The sequence below is a fragment of the Antechinus flavipes genome, chromosome 2 (assembly GCF_016432865.1).
Source record: "Antechinus flavipes isolate AdamAnt ecotype Samford, QLD, Australia chromosome 2, AdamAnt_v2, whole genome shotgun sequence".
NCBI classification, from domain to species: domain Eukaryota; kingdom Metazoa; phylum Chordata; class Mammalia; order Dasyuromorphia; family Dasyuridae; genus Antechinus; species Antechinus flavipes.
Window position 1 is genome coordinate 147950605 of NC_067399.1, and position 18603 is coordinate 147969207.

At 35.9% G+C, this 18603-nt stretch overlaps 1 protein-coding gene across 1 annotated transcript in view; it reads right to left on the reverse strand.

Moving 5' to 3' along the window:
* LOC127546503 (zinc finger and BTB domain-containing protein 4-like) overlaps nucleotides 1–18362 on the reverse strand; it is a 54064-nt gene extending 35702 nt beyond the window's left edge. The window contains exons 1-5 of the mRNA XM_051973581.1: nucleotides 18060–18362; nucleotides 17548–17674; nucleotides 16300–16413; nucleotides 14803–15698; nucleotides 4861–4999 (exon numbers count right to left, since the gene is read on the reverse strand). Coding sequence (XP_051829541.1) covers nucleotides 4861–4999; nucleotides 14803–15698; nucleotides 16300–16413; nucleotides 17548–17674; nucleotides 18060–18167 — 1384 coding nt within the window. The 5' untranslated portion in view covers nucleotides 18168–18362. The remainder of the gene's footprint in view (nucleotides 1–4860; nucleotides 5000–14802; nucleotides 15699–16299; nucleotides 16414–17547; nucleotides 17675–18059) is intronic.
* Between the last annotated feature and the right edge of the window lie 241 nt (nucleotides 18363–18603).

Consider the following 18603-nt stretch of genomic DNA (forward strand, 5'->3'; position numbering starts at 1 on the left):
TTCCCTCAGATTACTAAATCAATATCTATAAAATGGGGGAAAAGGGCAGGACTCTTAGGTAATCATAACTCATGCTTTCTGGGCATAAATAGGGCAAAGAACTTAACTAGATGAGTTCTCGTTCTAAATTTAGTTACTACTAAAATTATGGTTTTTGATCCAACCTTTATTTTTAATCTTTTACACATTTTCTTAAAGAGAAAATTCTGTCTAGGATATACTGCAACATATTTAACATTTATAGGACTGCTTGCCATCTTGGGGGGGGGGGGTGGAGGGGAGGGAGGGGAAAAAAAATTGAAACATAAGCAAGTGCAAGGGATAATGTTGTAAAAAAATTACCCTGGCATGGATTCTGTCAATACAAAGTTATTATTAAATTTAAAAAAAAAAAAGAGAAAATTCTGGAGAGGACTTTAAACTGAAGACGTTTTCTATTTTCATTTGGACTAAAAGGGAGGATTTTCATATGTTTGCACATTCCTCCCATTTTTGTACTGAAGCATAATTTATTGATCCAAAATAAGTTCTCTTTAGAGATTGTTATTAGATTATAAGATCCAGCAAAGTAGTGAAGTGTTGTGTTAAAACACTGTGCCAAGTGATCTAATGGATTTGAGAACATTGTCTTGAATTGAGACATAGAGACCATGTAATTGGTGGAGAGAAAATTCAGCATTTACATGTATGCAAAGCAATTCAGTTTGAGTAGTAAAATGTTTTCTATTGACCAGTAGATAACCTGATTCCTGTTAGCCATAGCTATTACAGAATAGATATTCTGAGTAGCTAAAACTCTCACCTGGAGAACATTGTTCAATGGAAAAATCAGATCACACCCTGCAACTATATCTTCATCTCAAACTTTTGTACATATTGCATCTGGACAATTGTAATGGTTTGAATGTTCCCTAATTTCTATTCCGTGCCAAATATTTAATCTTATCCCACTTATAAGCAGATTAGGTTTTACAATGGTTATAAAAGTTTTATTCTAATTAAATGGTTCCTTCATTATCTCTCCCCTGAATTATTGCAGTAGCATATAAATTAATCTACCTGCCTCAAATTTCTCCCCGCTCCAATCCCTCCTCCACTCAGCTGCCAAAGGGATAAACTCCACTGACTCCTTATGTCCTGTATCAAACATAAGATGCTATGTTTGGCTTTTAAAGTCCTACATGGCCTGGCCTCTTCTTACCTTTCCAGTCTTTTTATATCTTACTCCCCTTTGAATATTCTACCATCTAGTGGCACTGACTTACTTGCTTCTTGAAGAATAGAATTCTCCATCTCCCAATTCCAGCTTTTTTGTTGGCTGTCTCCTATTACTAGAATCCATCCTCTCCCTCCCTTCCATCTTCTCCAATGTTCCCTAGCTTCCCTCAGTATATCTCAAATCTCACCAGCAAGAAACTGTTTTCACCAACCACCACACCCTTATTATTAGTAACTTCCCTCTAAGATTACCTCCTGTTGACACATTATGTACATAATTGCTTATATATGAGCTCTTTGAAGGCATGGACTACATTTTTTTTCTTTCTCTGTATTTCCAACACTTAGCACAGTGCCTGGCTAATAATAATTGCTTAATAAATGCTTGTGGATCAATAACTTAGTCCTAGTGCAGACTTAACAGCATCCTGAGACAGGCCCAGACTTCTGTAATGGGGCCATAGGCAAAAAAGGTTCATTGTGATTAATTGTCCTTCCAATCTGAGAATCTGCAGCATGACTTCAAGGCTAAACAGCAAATAGAATTCTTGATTCTTTGAATTTTCAAGTCAACAGTGATGAGTGAGGTCATTGGTTATAGCTCACAGCTGGTCATTCAAAAAATTCTGGACCTCTGTCCCACTGGGGTGTCTTACCTATTAGATTATCTCACTCATTAATTGGGAGTTTTTAATGTTTGCCTAGTAAACCAATAATAATGATAACTAATGCTTATATAACACTATATATGTATTACATAACATATAATCTAATTTGAACCTCTGACAACTCTGGAAGATAGGTGAAAATACTAAGGTAAACAGAGGTTAACGTAGCAGGCAAGGGTCTGAGGCTGGACTTGAACTCTGGTCATCCTGACACATACTCTATCACTCTGCGATGTAGCCACCCAAAGAATGTGGAACTCTCCCAAATCCACCTAGAACTGATTGAAAAAAACTCCTTGTCATAGATAGGGACATTTTCTAATTGCTTCTTAAAGATAGGGACTATGTTTTGCTTTTCTTAATATCCCCAGAGTTTAACCACAGTGCCTAGCAGCAGTAGTAGTAAAAGCTTAAAAAATGCTTGTTGACTGAGTAACTGATTGTATCAAGTAGTATTCTCTTTCTAGTCCTTTATGTACATTCCATTCTGAAACTTCAGTGTTGGCTTTACCTACAAAAATGTCCAATTAAATCTTGACCTTAATTGCTAAAATCAGGCTTTCAGCAATCATTTACTTGCTAACAGTAATTTGATTACAAAAATCCTTCAGCAATTTTCTTTGTGACTGCTTTGCAGTAAGATAGATTTCAGTTCATCCTAAAACCAAATAACAAGAAGGCAATCATTATTTTAGCATTTCGTCATTTGAATAAGATCAATATATGAACAAAATAAAAAGGCATATTATATGCTATTCTCTTTGTCTTGATTTTGTTTCCCAACATTATGTTCTTTGAAGATGAGACAGGTACAATAATATTGTTGAACTTTTAAAGTAAAATTTCAACCGGTCTTTTTTCAACTAATTTTTTTGACTGCAACATCACCACCAAATAGCATCAAATTCCCCTTTCCTCAAGTGCATCGTGCCAAGAATGGAAGCAAAATAGGGGTCACTTTTGGCAAACTCTTGTCAAAGGGAAAAAAAACCATTCTTTTAGACTGACTAATGGAAGCTGAAAAGAAGTAAGATTATATCATAATTGTTCCTCCTAAAGGGTAAAAAAGATTAGTTTACTTCCTCCCATTTCTTCCTATTTAGAGCTCATTTATTTCACTGAAGTTTCTATCTAACATTATCTTGGACTAACTCTACATATTATTACCCATTTGTAAATTCATGAATTTAAGGAAATATGTTTATATATGCTAGGCTCTTCATAGAACATGGATCAATATAAAATTAAAAATTAAATAACAATAATAAAAATACTTCCACAAAAATAGTTAACAGTGGTACAAATAATTAGAATCAAAGACATAAAGTTTTAGGTATTATAGAATAATGTAGTCTTAGAATTTAAAGGAAACTTAGAAGTTATTTAGTTAAACCTCTTGCCCCATACAAGAATAACTTCTACCACATCTCTAAAGATTCAACCTTATATTTGAAGATGGGAGGCATATAAATTATACCCAAGACTTTTTCAAACATTCGGAGAATAATTAATACCTAAATAAATATATTTTAAGATATATACACACATGTACACAGAAGAGTAATATTCTACTTACTTATTTAGGAGTCAAATATATTTTTGATTTATAAAACTGACAGATAAAATTTAAAAGTATATGTTAATCTCACTGACTAGTGAAAACAAAATATTAAACAAATATTAATACCTCATAAGTCAGTTAAGGTTTTTAAAGAATATTGGTTCCTCAGACTTGACACACACTGCTGATTAGGGTTCAAACTTCTGGAGGCAATAAAATTGTGCCCTAATGTATCAGTGTTGTATCCTTGCTTAGTATCCTTTCCATACTGTTAGGTAAATTTCCTTTTGTTAAATGTTATATGACCTATGACTGTCTCATCTCATTCCAATCTCGAAAATCAACCACAGTTTTATCTTGCAGGTAGATGGAGATAGATAGATAGATAGAGATAGATGATAGATAGACAGATAAAAAGAAAGAGAGGGAAAAGGGAGAAAGGGAGAGGAAGAGGAAAAAATAGAGGGAGAGGGAGAGAAGGAAAAGGAGAGGAAGAGAGGGGAAAGAAAAGGGAGAGGGGGGAGGGAAAGAAAAAAGAAGAGAGGAGGAGAATGAAGGAGAGGGGAAAGAATAAGGAGAGAAGTATAAGAGGAGGAGAGGGAGAGAGAGGGGTAGCTAGGTAGATAAGTAGGTGATTGATGGATAAATTCTATAGATTGTTCATCTAACTATATATCATAATCTGGGCAATCTGTTTTGATGGTCAGTTCAAAATCAAGTATTTATAGTGGATCTTTTCCATTAGTCTCTGCAGTATTTCTGAACATTTCTGTTACAACCAGTAGAATATCATACATAAACAAGAATATTTGTAGTACTCAATATCCACTAAGAATCCATCTTCAAATCAGATTCTGTATTGTATCACCTTTACCACAATGTAGAATGCCTTTGGCAAGTATGTATCTCTGTTTTATACTTCACCTGATGTTTCTGATTCTAGTCATTCAACAAGTTCTTTTTTTTTTTTTTAAGTTATTTCTGTTAGATCTTTTAAGGAATCTTGAATGCTTTGGATGTGTGGGTAAAATATACCTTTTTGGAAAAGAGCTTTTAAGGTGGCTTTTTCATAATCAGCAAGAATTAAACATTGGAGCTTTTACATCTATCATCCAATTGTGTGATAGTAGAGATGGAGTTTATCTGCTTATTTCTCATTAATATCCTCATCTAGAACACCCTTACAGTATACCAAGAGGATGCACCACACAAGTAACCAACGCAAAATATTACATGATAATTGCATTAGAGAGGTATACAATAAAATAACTAATAAGGTTTGAGGTTCTGATCTGCAATGAGACGGATAGCTTATTGAATTCGTTCAACAATACAGATCTCTTAGACAGGGATTACAGGAAGGTATCAAGATGATTCTAGGATGGAATAAAAGGAAAGAAGGAGCTAGATTGCCTTGCAGCCGTAAAGCCGGCCACTCGGCGCTCTTCCTCCCGGCAGCAGCAGCAACGGCAGCGGCCGTCCTGCGCAGCTCAGCCCGGTCCAACCCCGCGCAATTGCCGCGCCCGCCCGCCCGGCCCCGAGGCCAGCGTTGCTGGAGAGGAAAGAGATTAAACCAAGAAAAAGTCATTACCTGACAGCGAGTCAGATGACAGCAAGTCCAAGAAGGAGTCCAATTTGCTGAAGCCTCGGCGCTTCCCACAGGGCCTGGATCCAGAGCGAATCATTGGTGTTTCAGGCCACTGCGGAGCTGATGGGTGTCAGGAAGTGAAAGATTCTGAGGCTGACTTGACTTGGTGCTGGCTAAAGAACAAATGGGAAATGTCCTCAGATTGCCATTACATTTTACGAGCAGCAACTGACCTGGTACTCCGGTCCTGAAGACGAAGCACAATAATCATCTGTGTTGTTTGTTTTTGTTTTGTTTTTAACGTGTGCGTGTGTGTACTGCATTTATATGTATATTATAAAATCTGAATTGCATTCTTTGATTTCTTAGCTGTATAAGCAGCATCTACACCTAATGAGAACTGAGTTGGGTAGGTTTCAAAGAAGATTTTTGTTTGGACTGGTTTTTACTTTGGATCAACAGCACTGGTAACTGAAATAAATGCAAGCTTTTTGTAGTTTTGTTTTTTTTGTTTGTTGTTTTTGTTTTTTTTTTTTGCTGCAGCAATTGGGGTTAAGTGACTTGCCCAGGTTAAGCAATGGGGTAAAGTGACAGCTAGGAAGTGTTGTTAAGTATCTGAGAGCAGATTTGAACTCAAGTCCTCCTGACTTCAGGACTGGTGTTCTAACCATTGCACCACCTAGCTGCTCCTTTCTGCAGTAACTTACCATTTATTACGTAAGAGAGCATTTGACACAATGGAATTATTAACTTCTTCACAGTAGAGAAAAACTTTTATAAATATTAGTCACTGTAGTCACTCTAAATCCTAAGAGATATTTAGCCCCCATATCTGCCTAAGGTTAGTTGTTTGAGAAAATATTGTGTCATGTAGAATTCTGACATTCATTTGAAACCCAACTTCTTATTAAAAGCTACATTTTATACTTAGCGATAAATCCATTGAAAGGTTGCTTCTGGCACGTTTCCCATGATTGCTCAGTTCTGAGGAGCCTGAGAACCTGAATGCTTTTACTTTTCAAAATACTAACTTTTTGAACAGAACAGAATGATTTTTGCAGTCTTGCTGGAGTGCTCATGGTGGTGCTCAGTGTCTGGGCACTAAGGTGATAATGAGCATCTTTCCTATGAGCAAAGGCAGCCCCAGATATACAAGGATCAACAATTCCACATTTACCCAATGCCCTGTTGGTCAGATTTGGGTAGACAAGAGCCCTGGCTGCCAGGTGTACATGCTTGTTTACAGCTTCCCCAGAGGTCTGATATCTCCATCTTTGATACTGCCCAATCCCAACTTAGAAATGTACAAGGATAAATGCTACTAGAACTTGTTTGAACATTACCTAAAATGTTAAAATAGAACTATTTTTGGCCTTGATTTTCAAAGAGAAAAACGTGGACTTATTGCTTCAGAAAATTAGAGGGGCTCATCTTATTTTACTAACCAAAGTGTCCTCTCTTAATCATGGAGTAACATCCCCATTTGCTGGAACTTAAATATTCTGTTGAAAGGGTAGGCATTTGGAGAAGGAGGGTGTTTTCCTAGCTATGGACATAAATAAAGAAGCCAATGTATCCATATTCTGTAATCTTCTATACTTTTGACCTGCATGTTTCTCCTTCTTTATCCCAACCATTCCTTCAACATGTAGGACCAGCCTTTTGAGTATTTGGGTCACTTGGCTCCACAGGAGTTGGGGGGAAAAATAACTTTGTAGTCATTGTAATGTTATAGAACTGTATATTATTTATCTTATTATAAATAACCATGAACAGTGATCAATAAATAGTTTTATATTCTTCCTTAAAAATAAAAGTTGTAATGAACTGATGCTAAGTGAAATGAGTAGAACCAGGAGATCATTATATACCTCAACAACGATACTGTTTAAGGATGTATTCTGATGGAAGTGGATCTCTTCGATAAAGAAAACTAATTCAGTTTCAATTGATCAAGGATGGACAGAAGCAGCTACACCCAAAGAAAGAACACTGGGAAATGAATATAAACTATTTGCATTTTTATTTTTCTTCCCGGGTTATTTATACCTTCTGAATCCAATTCTCCCTGTGCAACAAGAAAACTGTTTGGTTCTGCACACATATATTGTATCTAGGATATACTGTAACCTATTTAACATGTAAAGGACTGCTTGCCATCTGGGGGAGGGGGTGGAGGAAGGGAGGGGAAAAATCAGAACAGAAGTGAGTGCAAGGGATAATGCTGTAAAAATTACCCTGGCATGGGTTCTGTCAATAAAAAGTTATTTAAATAATAATAATTAAAAAATAAAAGTTGTAAAACCAAAACAAGAATGTCCAAAATTTAGTAAAAGAATTCACAAAGGTAGTCTGTGTCAGGGTTTGATGCTGTCATAATTTCTATAGTTAGTGATATTGAGGGAACTTCTTAATTTTTTTTGTCCTTTACTGGCCAGGTTTATTACTACTTAAAATATATTTATTGATATCTTCTGCTTTTACATTACCTAAATTTCACTGTCACATCTCTCTTCCCCTTTTCAAAGCGCCATCCCATATAACAAGAATATCTTTTAAAGGAAGACAAAAAGTCAGGAAAACTGATCAATATATTGAAAAAAAATCTGAAAATATATGAAGCATTTTATGTCTATAAACCACCCCCCCTCCGCCATCTCTTACAAAGGACATAAGGGAGGTATCTGCTTATATCTTTTCTTTAGGGCAATTCTTATTCTTTGTATTTCTTACAGCACAGTAATATTCCCATTGCATTCATGTACCACAATTTGTTTAACTATTCCCTAACCAGTTTTTATTACCATAAGAAGCTCTATTATTTTGATGTATATGGGAACTTTCTCCTTATCTATAACTACCTTAGAGTATAATGCTTAGTTGAATTTCTTTGAGAAAGGGTATGGACAATTTAATCTCTTTATTTGCATAATTCCAAATTGATTTCCAAATGGTTATGCCAATTCATACACTTCACAAATAATGTGCAATTTCTCCAGCATTTTGTCATTTTTATCTATTCAAGGGTGTGAAGTGAAAACTTGTGGTTCTATTGATTTCCATTTCTTTATTGCTAGTTATTTGGAGCATTCTTGCATATAGTTGTTAATAATTTGCAATTCTTTTAAGAATTATTTGTTCAGGGGAAGCTAGGGGAAGTGATTAGTGGATAGTGGATTAATGACCCCTGCAGTCAGGAGGACCTGAGCTCAAATCTGGCCTCAGACACTAAACACTTCCTAGCTGTGTGACCCTGGGCAAGTCACTTAACTCCAATTGCCCCAGGGGAAAAAAATTTCTTCATATTCTTCAACCACTAATCTAATTGATGTTGGAATCCTTACTAACTGTTAACTAATTACAGTTGATCTAATCTTACAAGAAGATGTTTTGGGCAGAACCTGAAACAAGGTACTAAGTAGAACTAATTAATACAAGGCTTGTGTTCACACCTTTACTCATTGGAGTTCAATGAGTTCATACCTCCCTTGAAGCTCTTTGGGCCAGAGAGCACTATGGGAGAAAACCCATAATCCCTCTCTCTGGAAGGAGCATAAATAGGCCAATGGGCCAGTCGAAGGAGTTCTTCAGAGGAAAACGCTACAAGTGGAGATTTCACCGGAATGACATGAAGAGTAGAGCTGGCTGGAGGCAGAAGAAAGCAGAGGCAGAGGCTGAAGGACCAGACCTTTGGATTTAAAGACATTTGGAGAGAGCTCTTGGAACCAAGCAGAGAGATAGGCCGAACAGGGACCGACAAAATCCTGATTCCAGGGAAGGCACCCAGAGAGAACTTTTATAATATTTTATAGAAGAACAAGAACCCCACATTTGAACTCACAACATTTTGGCGCAGATTAGCACATAGTAAGTGCTACATAAATATTTATTCCTTTCCCTTTCCCCATTGGAAAATGGCTTTTGGATATCTATCTATCCATATATATACATATCCTGGATACCAAATCCTTATTCAAGAAAATTAATATAAAGTTTTTTGCTCGTTCAACCACTTGACTTCTTATCCTAGACATATTAATTTTGTTTGTGTAAGAGTTTTTCAATTTCATGTAATCAAAATGATCTAGTTTATCTTTTGTAATGATCTCTATCTCTTGTCTAGTCATGAATATATCTCCTACCCACAACTGTGAAAGACAAATTATCTGCTTCTTTTTTAGGTTTTTTAATAGCATGATTCTTAATATTAAGATCACATGTACATTTTGAATTTATTATAGAATATGGCACAAGGTAATAGTCTAAGCTTACTTTCTATGTATTTTTCCATTTTCCTCAGTGGTTCCTATCAAATAGGAAGTTCTTTCTTAAGTTACATGTTTTCAGATTGATCAAACCTTAGATTATTGAATTCCATTGATTCTGATTTTCCCTTGTGTAGTCAATTCTACTGATTTTCTTCTCCGTTTTTTAATCAGTACCAAATGGTTGTCAATGACTGCTGCTTTATAATATTATTTGAGATCTTGAAGTGTTATTACTCCTTCATTTCTAAATTTTAAAATTATTTCTCTCACAGTTTACATCTTTTGTTTCTTCAAATTTTTTTTATGATTTATAATTTTGTGATTTTTATCAGGTGCCATAAAATATCGCTTTGGTGATTTGATTGGAATAGAATTAAAACTAGATTAACTGTTGTTGTATTGTTATTTTTATTATGTTGGCATGATGCATTCATGAGCTCTAAATATTCCTCCAGCTATATTAAGCTAAGCCAATATTAAGCTACATATTCCTCTCTAAAAAGAACTTTGTAATTGAATCTTGAATCTATCCAAGTATCAAAGCTGTTTTGATTGGTCCCCAAATATTTCAGTTCATTTTGTATTTATTTGGAATGGGATTTCTTTTTCTCTCATGTCTCTTGAGTTTTATTATTATTATATAGAAAGTGCTGCTTTTTGTGAGTTCATCTTATGATTTTCAACTTTGCCAAAGCTATTATCTCAATTAGTATCTTTGATAATTCCCTAGGATTTTCTAAGAAAACCATCAGATCATCAGCAAAGCTAGTTTTATCTCCCCTTTGTCTATCTATATGCCTTTAAATTTTCTTATATTATTGCTAGCATTTTTAGAATGGCAAAAATTATTATTGATTATATTACCTTCATTTTCAAATATATCTCTTCCTTCACCCCTCCCCACCAAGATATCCCTTATAGCAAAGATCTAAAAGATGAGGAAAAGTAGTACAGCAAAATCAACTCAGTTTGAGAGATTCTTCAGTGTTCTATACATAGAATCTCTCACATTTATGAAGAAGGGAAATATATTCTTTCAGTTTTTCTCCAAACTTCATTATAATCACATAGCATTCAGTTCCTTTGTTCTTTCAAATTATATTGTAGTTATTCTATATACTGTCTTCCTGGTTCTGCTTACTTCATTCTGCATCAATTCATATAAGTCTTCCCATACTTCTCTCAATCCTTCATGTATATTTTTTTTGTATTGATTTTGTGAAAGTCTTTACATTTAAATTTATAGTATTTAAATTTATAGTCAAAATTGTTTTGTTTTTTTCTTTTTATCAATTCTTTGGTTATAAATTTATGAATTCTTCCCTTAAGCATAATTATGCTTTAGAATTAAGTCCTTGGTTTCAAATCTATTCTCTCAGTCTGAAATGAAAAGAAAGCAAAAATGTTGTTTTCTATACTCTAAAGAAGGAAAATGCTATAAGTAGAAAGAAGAAAATAAAGTTAAATGTCTATTGAAAACTCAGCATAGTGGCAGCTTTCAAAAGCTTGAAATTCAGAAAGAGGTGGAAGTAGGGAGAAGGTGACAAGTTCTCCAAGCATACTATCAAAGAATAATTCAGAAAAAGGATGGGCTATGGGAAAAATTAAAGTCAATGAGTAAGGAAAGGGGAAAGTAATAGCTGGAGGATAGCAAAAATTGAATATGTAGAGAATTAGGAGAATTTCAATTGAGGAAAAAACAACCTTTACTCCTATCATATCTGAAAATGATTTTTCTCTCCTGGGTCTTCAGCACATGTTTTGGAACTACTAAGAACTCCCTCAATAAACTTGAGTTGTTCTTTCCAAGGATTCCTAACTGTCAGATTTAGTCTCACCTGAAGTGGTATTTCCTAGGCCCTCCCCCTTCAGGCATCCATGTCTCTTCCGCTTTGTCTGATAGGAAGATTACATGAAATTTAGAAATGGGAAACCCAGTTAGCAGCTCTAGCTGGAAAAGGAGAATTCATGTCATTAGGAAAATAAGAAGTAAGCTAATTTAGTAAATGTGGAACTAAATTGTGAAAAACCTTGAAAGTTAGACTAAGATTAAACATAATCCTTTTACCAGTGGGGATTCATTAAAAACTTTGAACAAGTATTTGCAGTAATAATTGGAAAAAGCATTTACATAGCATATATGTGCCAGATACTTTGCTTAGACATTTTTACAAATATTATCTCATTTGATACTCACAACCACAGAAAATAAGTACTAATATTATCTCCATTCTAAAATTGAGGAAATTGAGACAAGTTAAGGGATTTGGCCAGGGTCACACAGCAAGTAAATGTCAGAAGCTAGATTTGAATTCAGGTCTTCCTGACTCTGGGCTCATTGTTCTATCCATTGTACCAGCAACTTCTTCTAATAGCAATGTTTAGAAAGATTGTTAACATTAATCTAGGAAAAGTGGGTAAGGAGAACTTGGAGTAGATCAGATAGTAAACTAAGCACAGATAAGTAGCTTTAATTAGGGAGATATCAGTGTGAATGGAAAGGATGTTTGTAAGAAAATTTGTAAATTAAAAATGGACAAGCTTTGATCCAAAATGATTCTAAGGTCAGGTTTGAAAAATAGGGATACAGCTGAACCCACTGAAAGAAATGGGTCAGTTGGAAAGAGAAACTGATTTGGGGTGAGGAAGGTAAGTTTGATTATGATGTATTACATTTAGGAAGTTAGGGGTACAATCAAAAGAAAATGTCTCATAACTGTAGATTATATAGACCCAGGTTCTCAGTCATATATTCTTTAAAATGCTGGGGTGTGGGGGGAAGGAACAGGGGTTAAGGGCTCCCCCAATCTTGCCACAAATATCCTGGCCCTACCCACCTCAGTTAAGAGGGACTAATTACAGTTCTCAATCCAGATACCCTTTAGAGTTCATGAGCAGCCTCTTCCCCATTTTCACTTGCCCCATTTGGCCTTGGTTTCCCTTGCATCCTTTACTTAGCCAGATCCCACTGATAATGTTATGTAACAGTACAAACTTTCCTTCTCTGATTAGTGAGAATGATCTGGACTTGCCACTACAGATTTAGGTGTAGGGTAAACTTTTGCAGAATAGGATGCAGGGAGAGATACACATAGATTTAGTGATTGGTTGCTTGTCCAAATTAATCATTAAATTTCCAGAATTCTATTGCAGGGCTCTGAAGCAGCTATAGATTTGGAATCATTAGTATAGAAGTAATAACTAAAACCATGAGAATAAGGCTTTTTCAAGGAGTAAGTGCAGAAATATAAAGCCAAGGACTGAGACTTAGGGAAAAATCGTTTACGTCAAGAAGGAAAAAACTCATTGGTTAGAGAGACAGAAACAAAGGAGAGTTTGAAGGAGTTAGTAGTCAAAAGAGTCAAGTACAGATGTAGACATGCATGCTAGTGCTTAACACAAATGCGTGGCAAATATGAAGCTCTTAAAATGTTTTTATTCATTCACTTATTCAATTACGTCAATTCTACCTCTGTGGCTGTTAGCTCTACTTCTCTTAGAAACTTGCAATAACCCAAAGAAAAGAACCAAAAAGCATAATAATAATTTTTAAAGAAAAGTGAAATGAAGGCAAACCCTATAATAATGACCAGTCGGCCCAAGAGGTGAATAAAATGGATATCCCTCCTTTCCTTGAAGAGATGGGGAACTATGGATACAGAATATAGATATAGCATACACTATGCCAGTGTGGAGGCTGTGTCAGGTAGTTTTGCTCAGCTGTTTTACTTCATCATTAGGTGTTCAGGAGTGTATTAAATATATTAATATTTAATACTAGATATATTAAAAAATAACTGATGTAAAAACAAAAGGCATCCAACACTCTTAAATCAATTTTTTTAAATCACTAGTATCTATTAAGAGAAGTCATAGTCAAGGGCAAAAGATTAACAAGTATATTTAAAAAGCACTCCTTGTGGAAGGAGTGATGGGCTTCTAACATACCCATAGATGAGGATGGAAAGGAAAACCTGCTTGGATCAGAGGGGCAACCAAGCATTCCAAGAACTAAAATACAAGAAGATCCAAGTTAGAAGAAATGCACTGGATCCAAGGCAGGTTTCTAAAAGAAGTGGAGCTAACAGCCACAAACAGATATGGACAAGCAGATGAATAAGTGAATGAATTTTTAAAAATCATTCTAAGGGGCAGCTAGGTGGCGCAGTGGATGAAGCACCAGCCCTGAAGTCAGGAGGATCTGAGCTCAAATTTGACCTCAGACACTTAACACTTCCTAGCTATGTGGCCCTGGGCAAGTCACTTAACCCCAAATGCCTCAGCCAAAAATAATAATAATAATAATAATAATTTTAAGTGCTAAGTATTTGCCATACATTGAGCTAGGCACAGGGGGAAAAAAACCCAATCTGCCTTCAAAAAGTTTATATTCTAATAAGTGAAAAAATGTTTTTTCTCCGATTAGAATGTAATTTTATATATGTGCACATATGCACATATAATTTATACATAATAATGTAATTTATATGTGTATACACACACACATGCACACAAAATATTGTGGGAAGTGGGGTGATGTGGGAAGTCACAGAGATTTTAAGTGGAGGGGTAGGGATACCAATTGTCATTTCCTTTCCTATGACAAAGGTATACTGAGTTGATTACTTTCCCAGAGCAAAAGGTAGAAAGAGGGAGTGGAACATATGGCAATCATCTGATTAAGGATGACAAAAGGCTGAATAGGACGCAAAGCCTCAGGTAGAGTCAGGTGTATTTGCACTCACCAATCGGGACAGCTCAACCCTAAACAACTCCAAGGAAACTGGAGCGTGAGCTGGCCTAGACTCTGGAGGTAGTCTGGAAAGTATTGCTTCACCTGGGGAAGGAGAAAGGCGGGGCAGGAAAAATGGCAAGATACCAGGCGTGCAAGCACATCCTGGTAGATGACTGGGAGAAAAAGCACAGCCTGGGGTCAGATTTATGTCCTACAGAAGATCTGAATGTTCATTATAAGCTGTACTCCAATGGCCTAAAATAATTAAAAACTCTGAAGTTCATTTAATGCTTCTAGCTATAGGATTCCTTTAATCTGAGGCTCTAAATCATTAGTAGAGATTATAGAGAAAAAGTACTTATAATCAAGTAGGGGAAGATTTATGTCTTAAGGTGGATGAGGGAAATTAAAGTTTCCTTTTGAGTTGTAGCTCTCTCAAGTTGAAGCCAACAAGGACAGTGAGAGACCTTTCTTGAGAGGTTTGTAATATAATTTTGTATTTAGAATACTTGAGGTCAGATTTATGACATACTACCTTACCTACTGATCACTTACTCAGAGAGTCTATTAGCAAAAAGGAGAAAATCTGAATAGTAAGAAGAAATGTTAATAAGCTTGAACAACAGGTTTATTTAAATTAGGAGAGCCAATATCAAGTGTTTAATAGGTTCTGTGCTCCTATTTTGTATTGAGTATTTAATAAAGTGACAAGTCTGCCTGAAGTTTTCCCTCAATTCGTGATATTCTCAAGATCATTCTTTGGCATAGCGTCGTTGATGCTGGATAACAGATGATTTGCGACTGAAAACTTTCCCACATACACTACATTCATAAGGTTTTTCTCCAGTATGAGTTATTTGATGTCGGTTAAGGTGCCTTCTCAAATTGAAAGCTTTCCCACATTCATTGCATTCATAGAGTTTCTCTTTACTATGGATTTTCTGATGTTGTGTAAGAGATGATCTGTCAAAGAAGGCTTTCCCACATTCATCACATTCATAGGGCTTCTCTCCAGTATGAATTCTCTCATGTATGATTAGAGTTGAACGATCAAAGAAGGCTTTTCCACATTCATGACATTCATAGGGTCTTTGTCCCGTGTGAGTCATTTGATGTCTCCTAAGGCTACTGCTATGTCTGAAAGCTTTCCCACATTCATTACATTTGTAGGGACTCTCTCCAGTATGTATTCTCTGATGTCTGGTAAGATTTGAGCAGTTAAAGAAGGCTTTTCCACATTCATCACATTCATAGGGCTTCTCTCCAGTATGAATTCTTTCATGTATGGTTAGGGATGAACAGTCAAAAAAAGCTTTCCCACATTCATTACATTCATAGGGTCTTTCTCCTGTGTGGGTAATCTGATGTCTCCGAAGACTACTTCTGTGTCTGAAGGTCTTCCCACATATATTACATTCAGGGCCTTTCTCCTTACTGGGATTCTTTTTGTCATTAACTGACATTTTCTTGAGATTCCTCTTATGGGAAACAGATTTTCTACTTATCTTCCTTTCAGAGTTTTCTCTTTTCTTCTCCAATCTAATCTCAGGTACAGTTATTTCTCTTGTAAATCTTTCTATTAATGTCCCTGATGATTTTATTTCTTTAGAAATGATCTGCTTTAGAGCTGACCCCTCGGTCTCAGGTTTACTCTTCCTGTCTGAAACCAAAAGAAAACACAAATTAATTCATTCCCTTTATTTTTTTAAAAGGAAAATTTCTGGTGAAAAGTGGAGAAGATAAAAAATGTTTCCTGGATTACCCACATTATTAGGATGGTTTTCTAAATAATCTTGTAAACTGAGAAGAGGCTAGAAAATAGGAGATAAAGAATTGGGAAGGAAGGAAAGATAAAGAGACAGGTAAAAAAATATATGATCAAGCCTATCCAGGAGTTAAGGTAATCTGATTTTCATCATCCTTAAAAGGAGGAGATGTTGATGAGGAAAAATATCCAAGAATGAATAAGGATGAAGACATGATCTGGAAAGATAAAACTGATAGAAAAAAAGAATGATTACTAGAAATGATAAAGAGAGAAAAAGAGTTGGTGGTTAACAAAATGAAAAGGAATGCAGAAGGCTCCCAGCTGAGGAAAAACAAATCTATCCCCACTGCCACAAAATGGAAAGCAGCTTTCCATCATGAGTCTGGAATATTAACAATTCTAGCAGGCTTTGGGGTCCCTGAGAAGGTCCCCTTACAAAAACTTGAGCTATTATTTTCTTTAAGCCCTACTTTTCAGTCTCTCTCTTACTCACCTAGACACATGTTTCTTGAGATCTCTCCCTCTTCAATTCTTTGTAGATCAAGCATCCACGGCTCTTCTCCTTGCTCCAACTGGAAGATCACATCAGGTTTAGAAACGGGGAGTCCTGTTTATAAAGAAGGGAATGAATCGCAGCAGTTTATTCTTGAGACACAAAAAACTGTTACAAAAGTCGATCCTGACCTTTTTTCCTTCTACTATACTTTACTGTCTCCCTACTGAGTCACAATAGGAAAACCAGAAATTGCAGAGATTTCTGAAGGAGATTCAGGCTATTTCTAGAGCCATAGAAATAATCTCTCTCTTCTTTTGGGGGAGAAAAGGACAGGAAAGGTACCTCTTATGGGAAGGGAAAGATTACAAAAGAAGCTGCTTGTGTCTAGATACAAAACCAATAACTGTAGGATTTTCAAAAAGAAATCTTTAGTCTGAATCATAAATACAGCTGAGCAATTCAGAGGCTCTTCAGCTTTTATCAATTCTCTGGTATTCCTGAACCTTAACTGCTGCTCAACATGAAGGACCTTTCTCCCTTTATATAACTACTTCTCTGGATCTTGCCTTATTTTCTTCTTCCCTTGATTTTTTTTTTTTAATGGGCAAAGCTAGTAGTAGCTTTCTTTAATCTATTTCTTATTCTTATCAGGGGTTCTTACTTGCTGTAAATGTTTTCTCCCAGTTTCTTACTTTCCTTTTCATTCTGGCAGCATTGGCTTTGTTTGTGCAAAAATCCTTTTAGTTTAATGTAATCAAAATTATTCACTTTACCTCCCATGATCCTCTCTGTCTTGTTAGATTATAAACTCTTCCTTTATCTATTGATCTAATAGTAATTTTTCCATGCTCCACTAATTTGCTTATATCATCCTTTATGTCTAAATTATGTATCCCTTCTGAGCTTATCTACGTATATAGTGCAAGATGCTGATCTCTATTTTTTCCAAACTTGCTTTCCAGTTTTTTCTTCAGTTTTTGTTGAACAATAAGTTCTTGCCTCAAAAGCTAGGATCTTTGAGTATCGAATATTAGGTTACTGTATTCATTTACTTATGTTTAACATATACCTAATCTATTCCTTTTATCAACCATTCTTTTCTCATTCAGTACTAGATTGTTTTGATGATTAGCACTTTGTAGTATGGTTTAAGATTTGGTATTAGCACTTAATTTTTAAAATTAATTTATTTCCATTTTCTTGATACTGTATAGATTCCGAATTGAAGAATGAAACTATCTTTACCCAGTGAAATGAGGTTTCTATAGTTCTCCAACATTACTTCTCTGTAGAGGTCCCTCTGGGCAGGGTTCAGTTGCTGCCACTCCTCTTGGGTGAAGTTCACAGCCACATCCTTAAATGACACAGATTCCTGAAATAAACACAATCTTGCTCACCCATGGACCCTCTCCTGGGGAAAAGGAGTTGATTAAATGTAGTACAGAGATAGATGAAGTAGATAGGAAGTAGGTCTGATGACATTAAGGATTCTAAGTACTGTGTACTTTGGAATGAGACAGAGATCTGTGGCCTAAGGCAGAAAGTATCTTGTCTTCAAGTCACTGGGCCACACTGTGAGAAAACACTAAAGGAGGAAGTCTTCCTTACATTCCATGGTTCACTAAGATGAGGCAGTTTCCTAGGGATAAAGAATTTGGGGCTCTGGTTTCTGACAGAGATGATGGGGGAAGAAAAAGTATATATATTTTGGACATTGTTACTGCATTTCAGTAAAGAGAGAGAGAAAATCAATTCACCTGAGGCTTGGCTGTCAGCAACACAGGAGCCATTTCTTCTTCTAAATTTCCCTCTGGGAGAAAGTCAAGGTCCAGAGATGGAGGGCTGCTGAAAGAGAATGAGCACATGAGGCACCTGGACTAGTTTTGCAATTCCCAGAATCTACATAACAGCTTGGTATGGTTTTTCCCACTTCCTTCATACTACACATAAAGAGGGGTCAGAAGAACAACTGCTCTGTTCCCTCTCCAGAGAAGGGAGAAGAGTCAAAGATCAAGATCAAGAAATGTTGATTCTAGGCTTGTAGTTCATGACCAAGAACAGTTTTCTGAGTCAAAATGAAGCTTAATAGTTCTGTTCCCACACCGGTTCAGTGTACTACAATGAAAAGAGGTCACTTGGCTCTGGAGTCAGAGAACCTGGGTTCCCATAGTATCGGTGTGACTTTTGGCATGTCAGTTAATCTCTCTGGACCTTAGTTTTCTCATCCGTAAAGTGAAGATAGTGGGACGTGATGACCCCCAAATATACTGAGGGAAGATATTTCCCTTTTCTTCCTTGTCT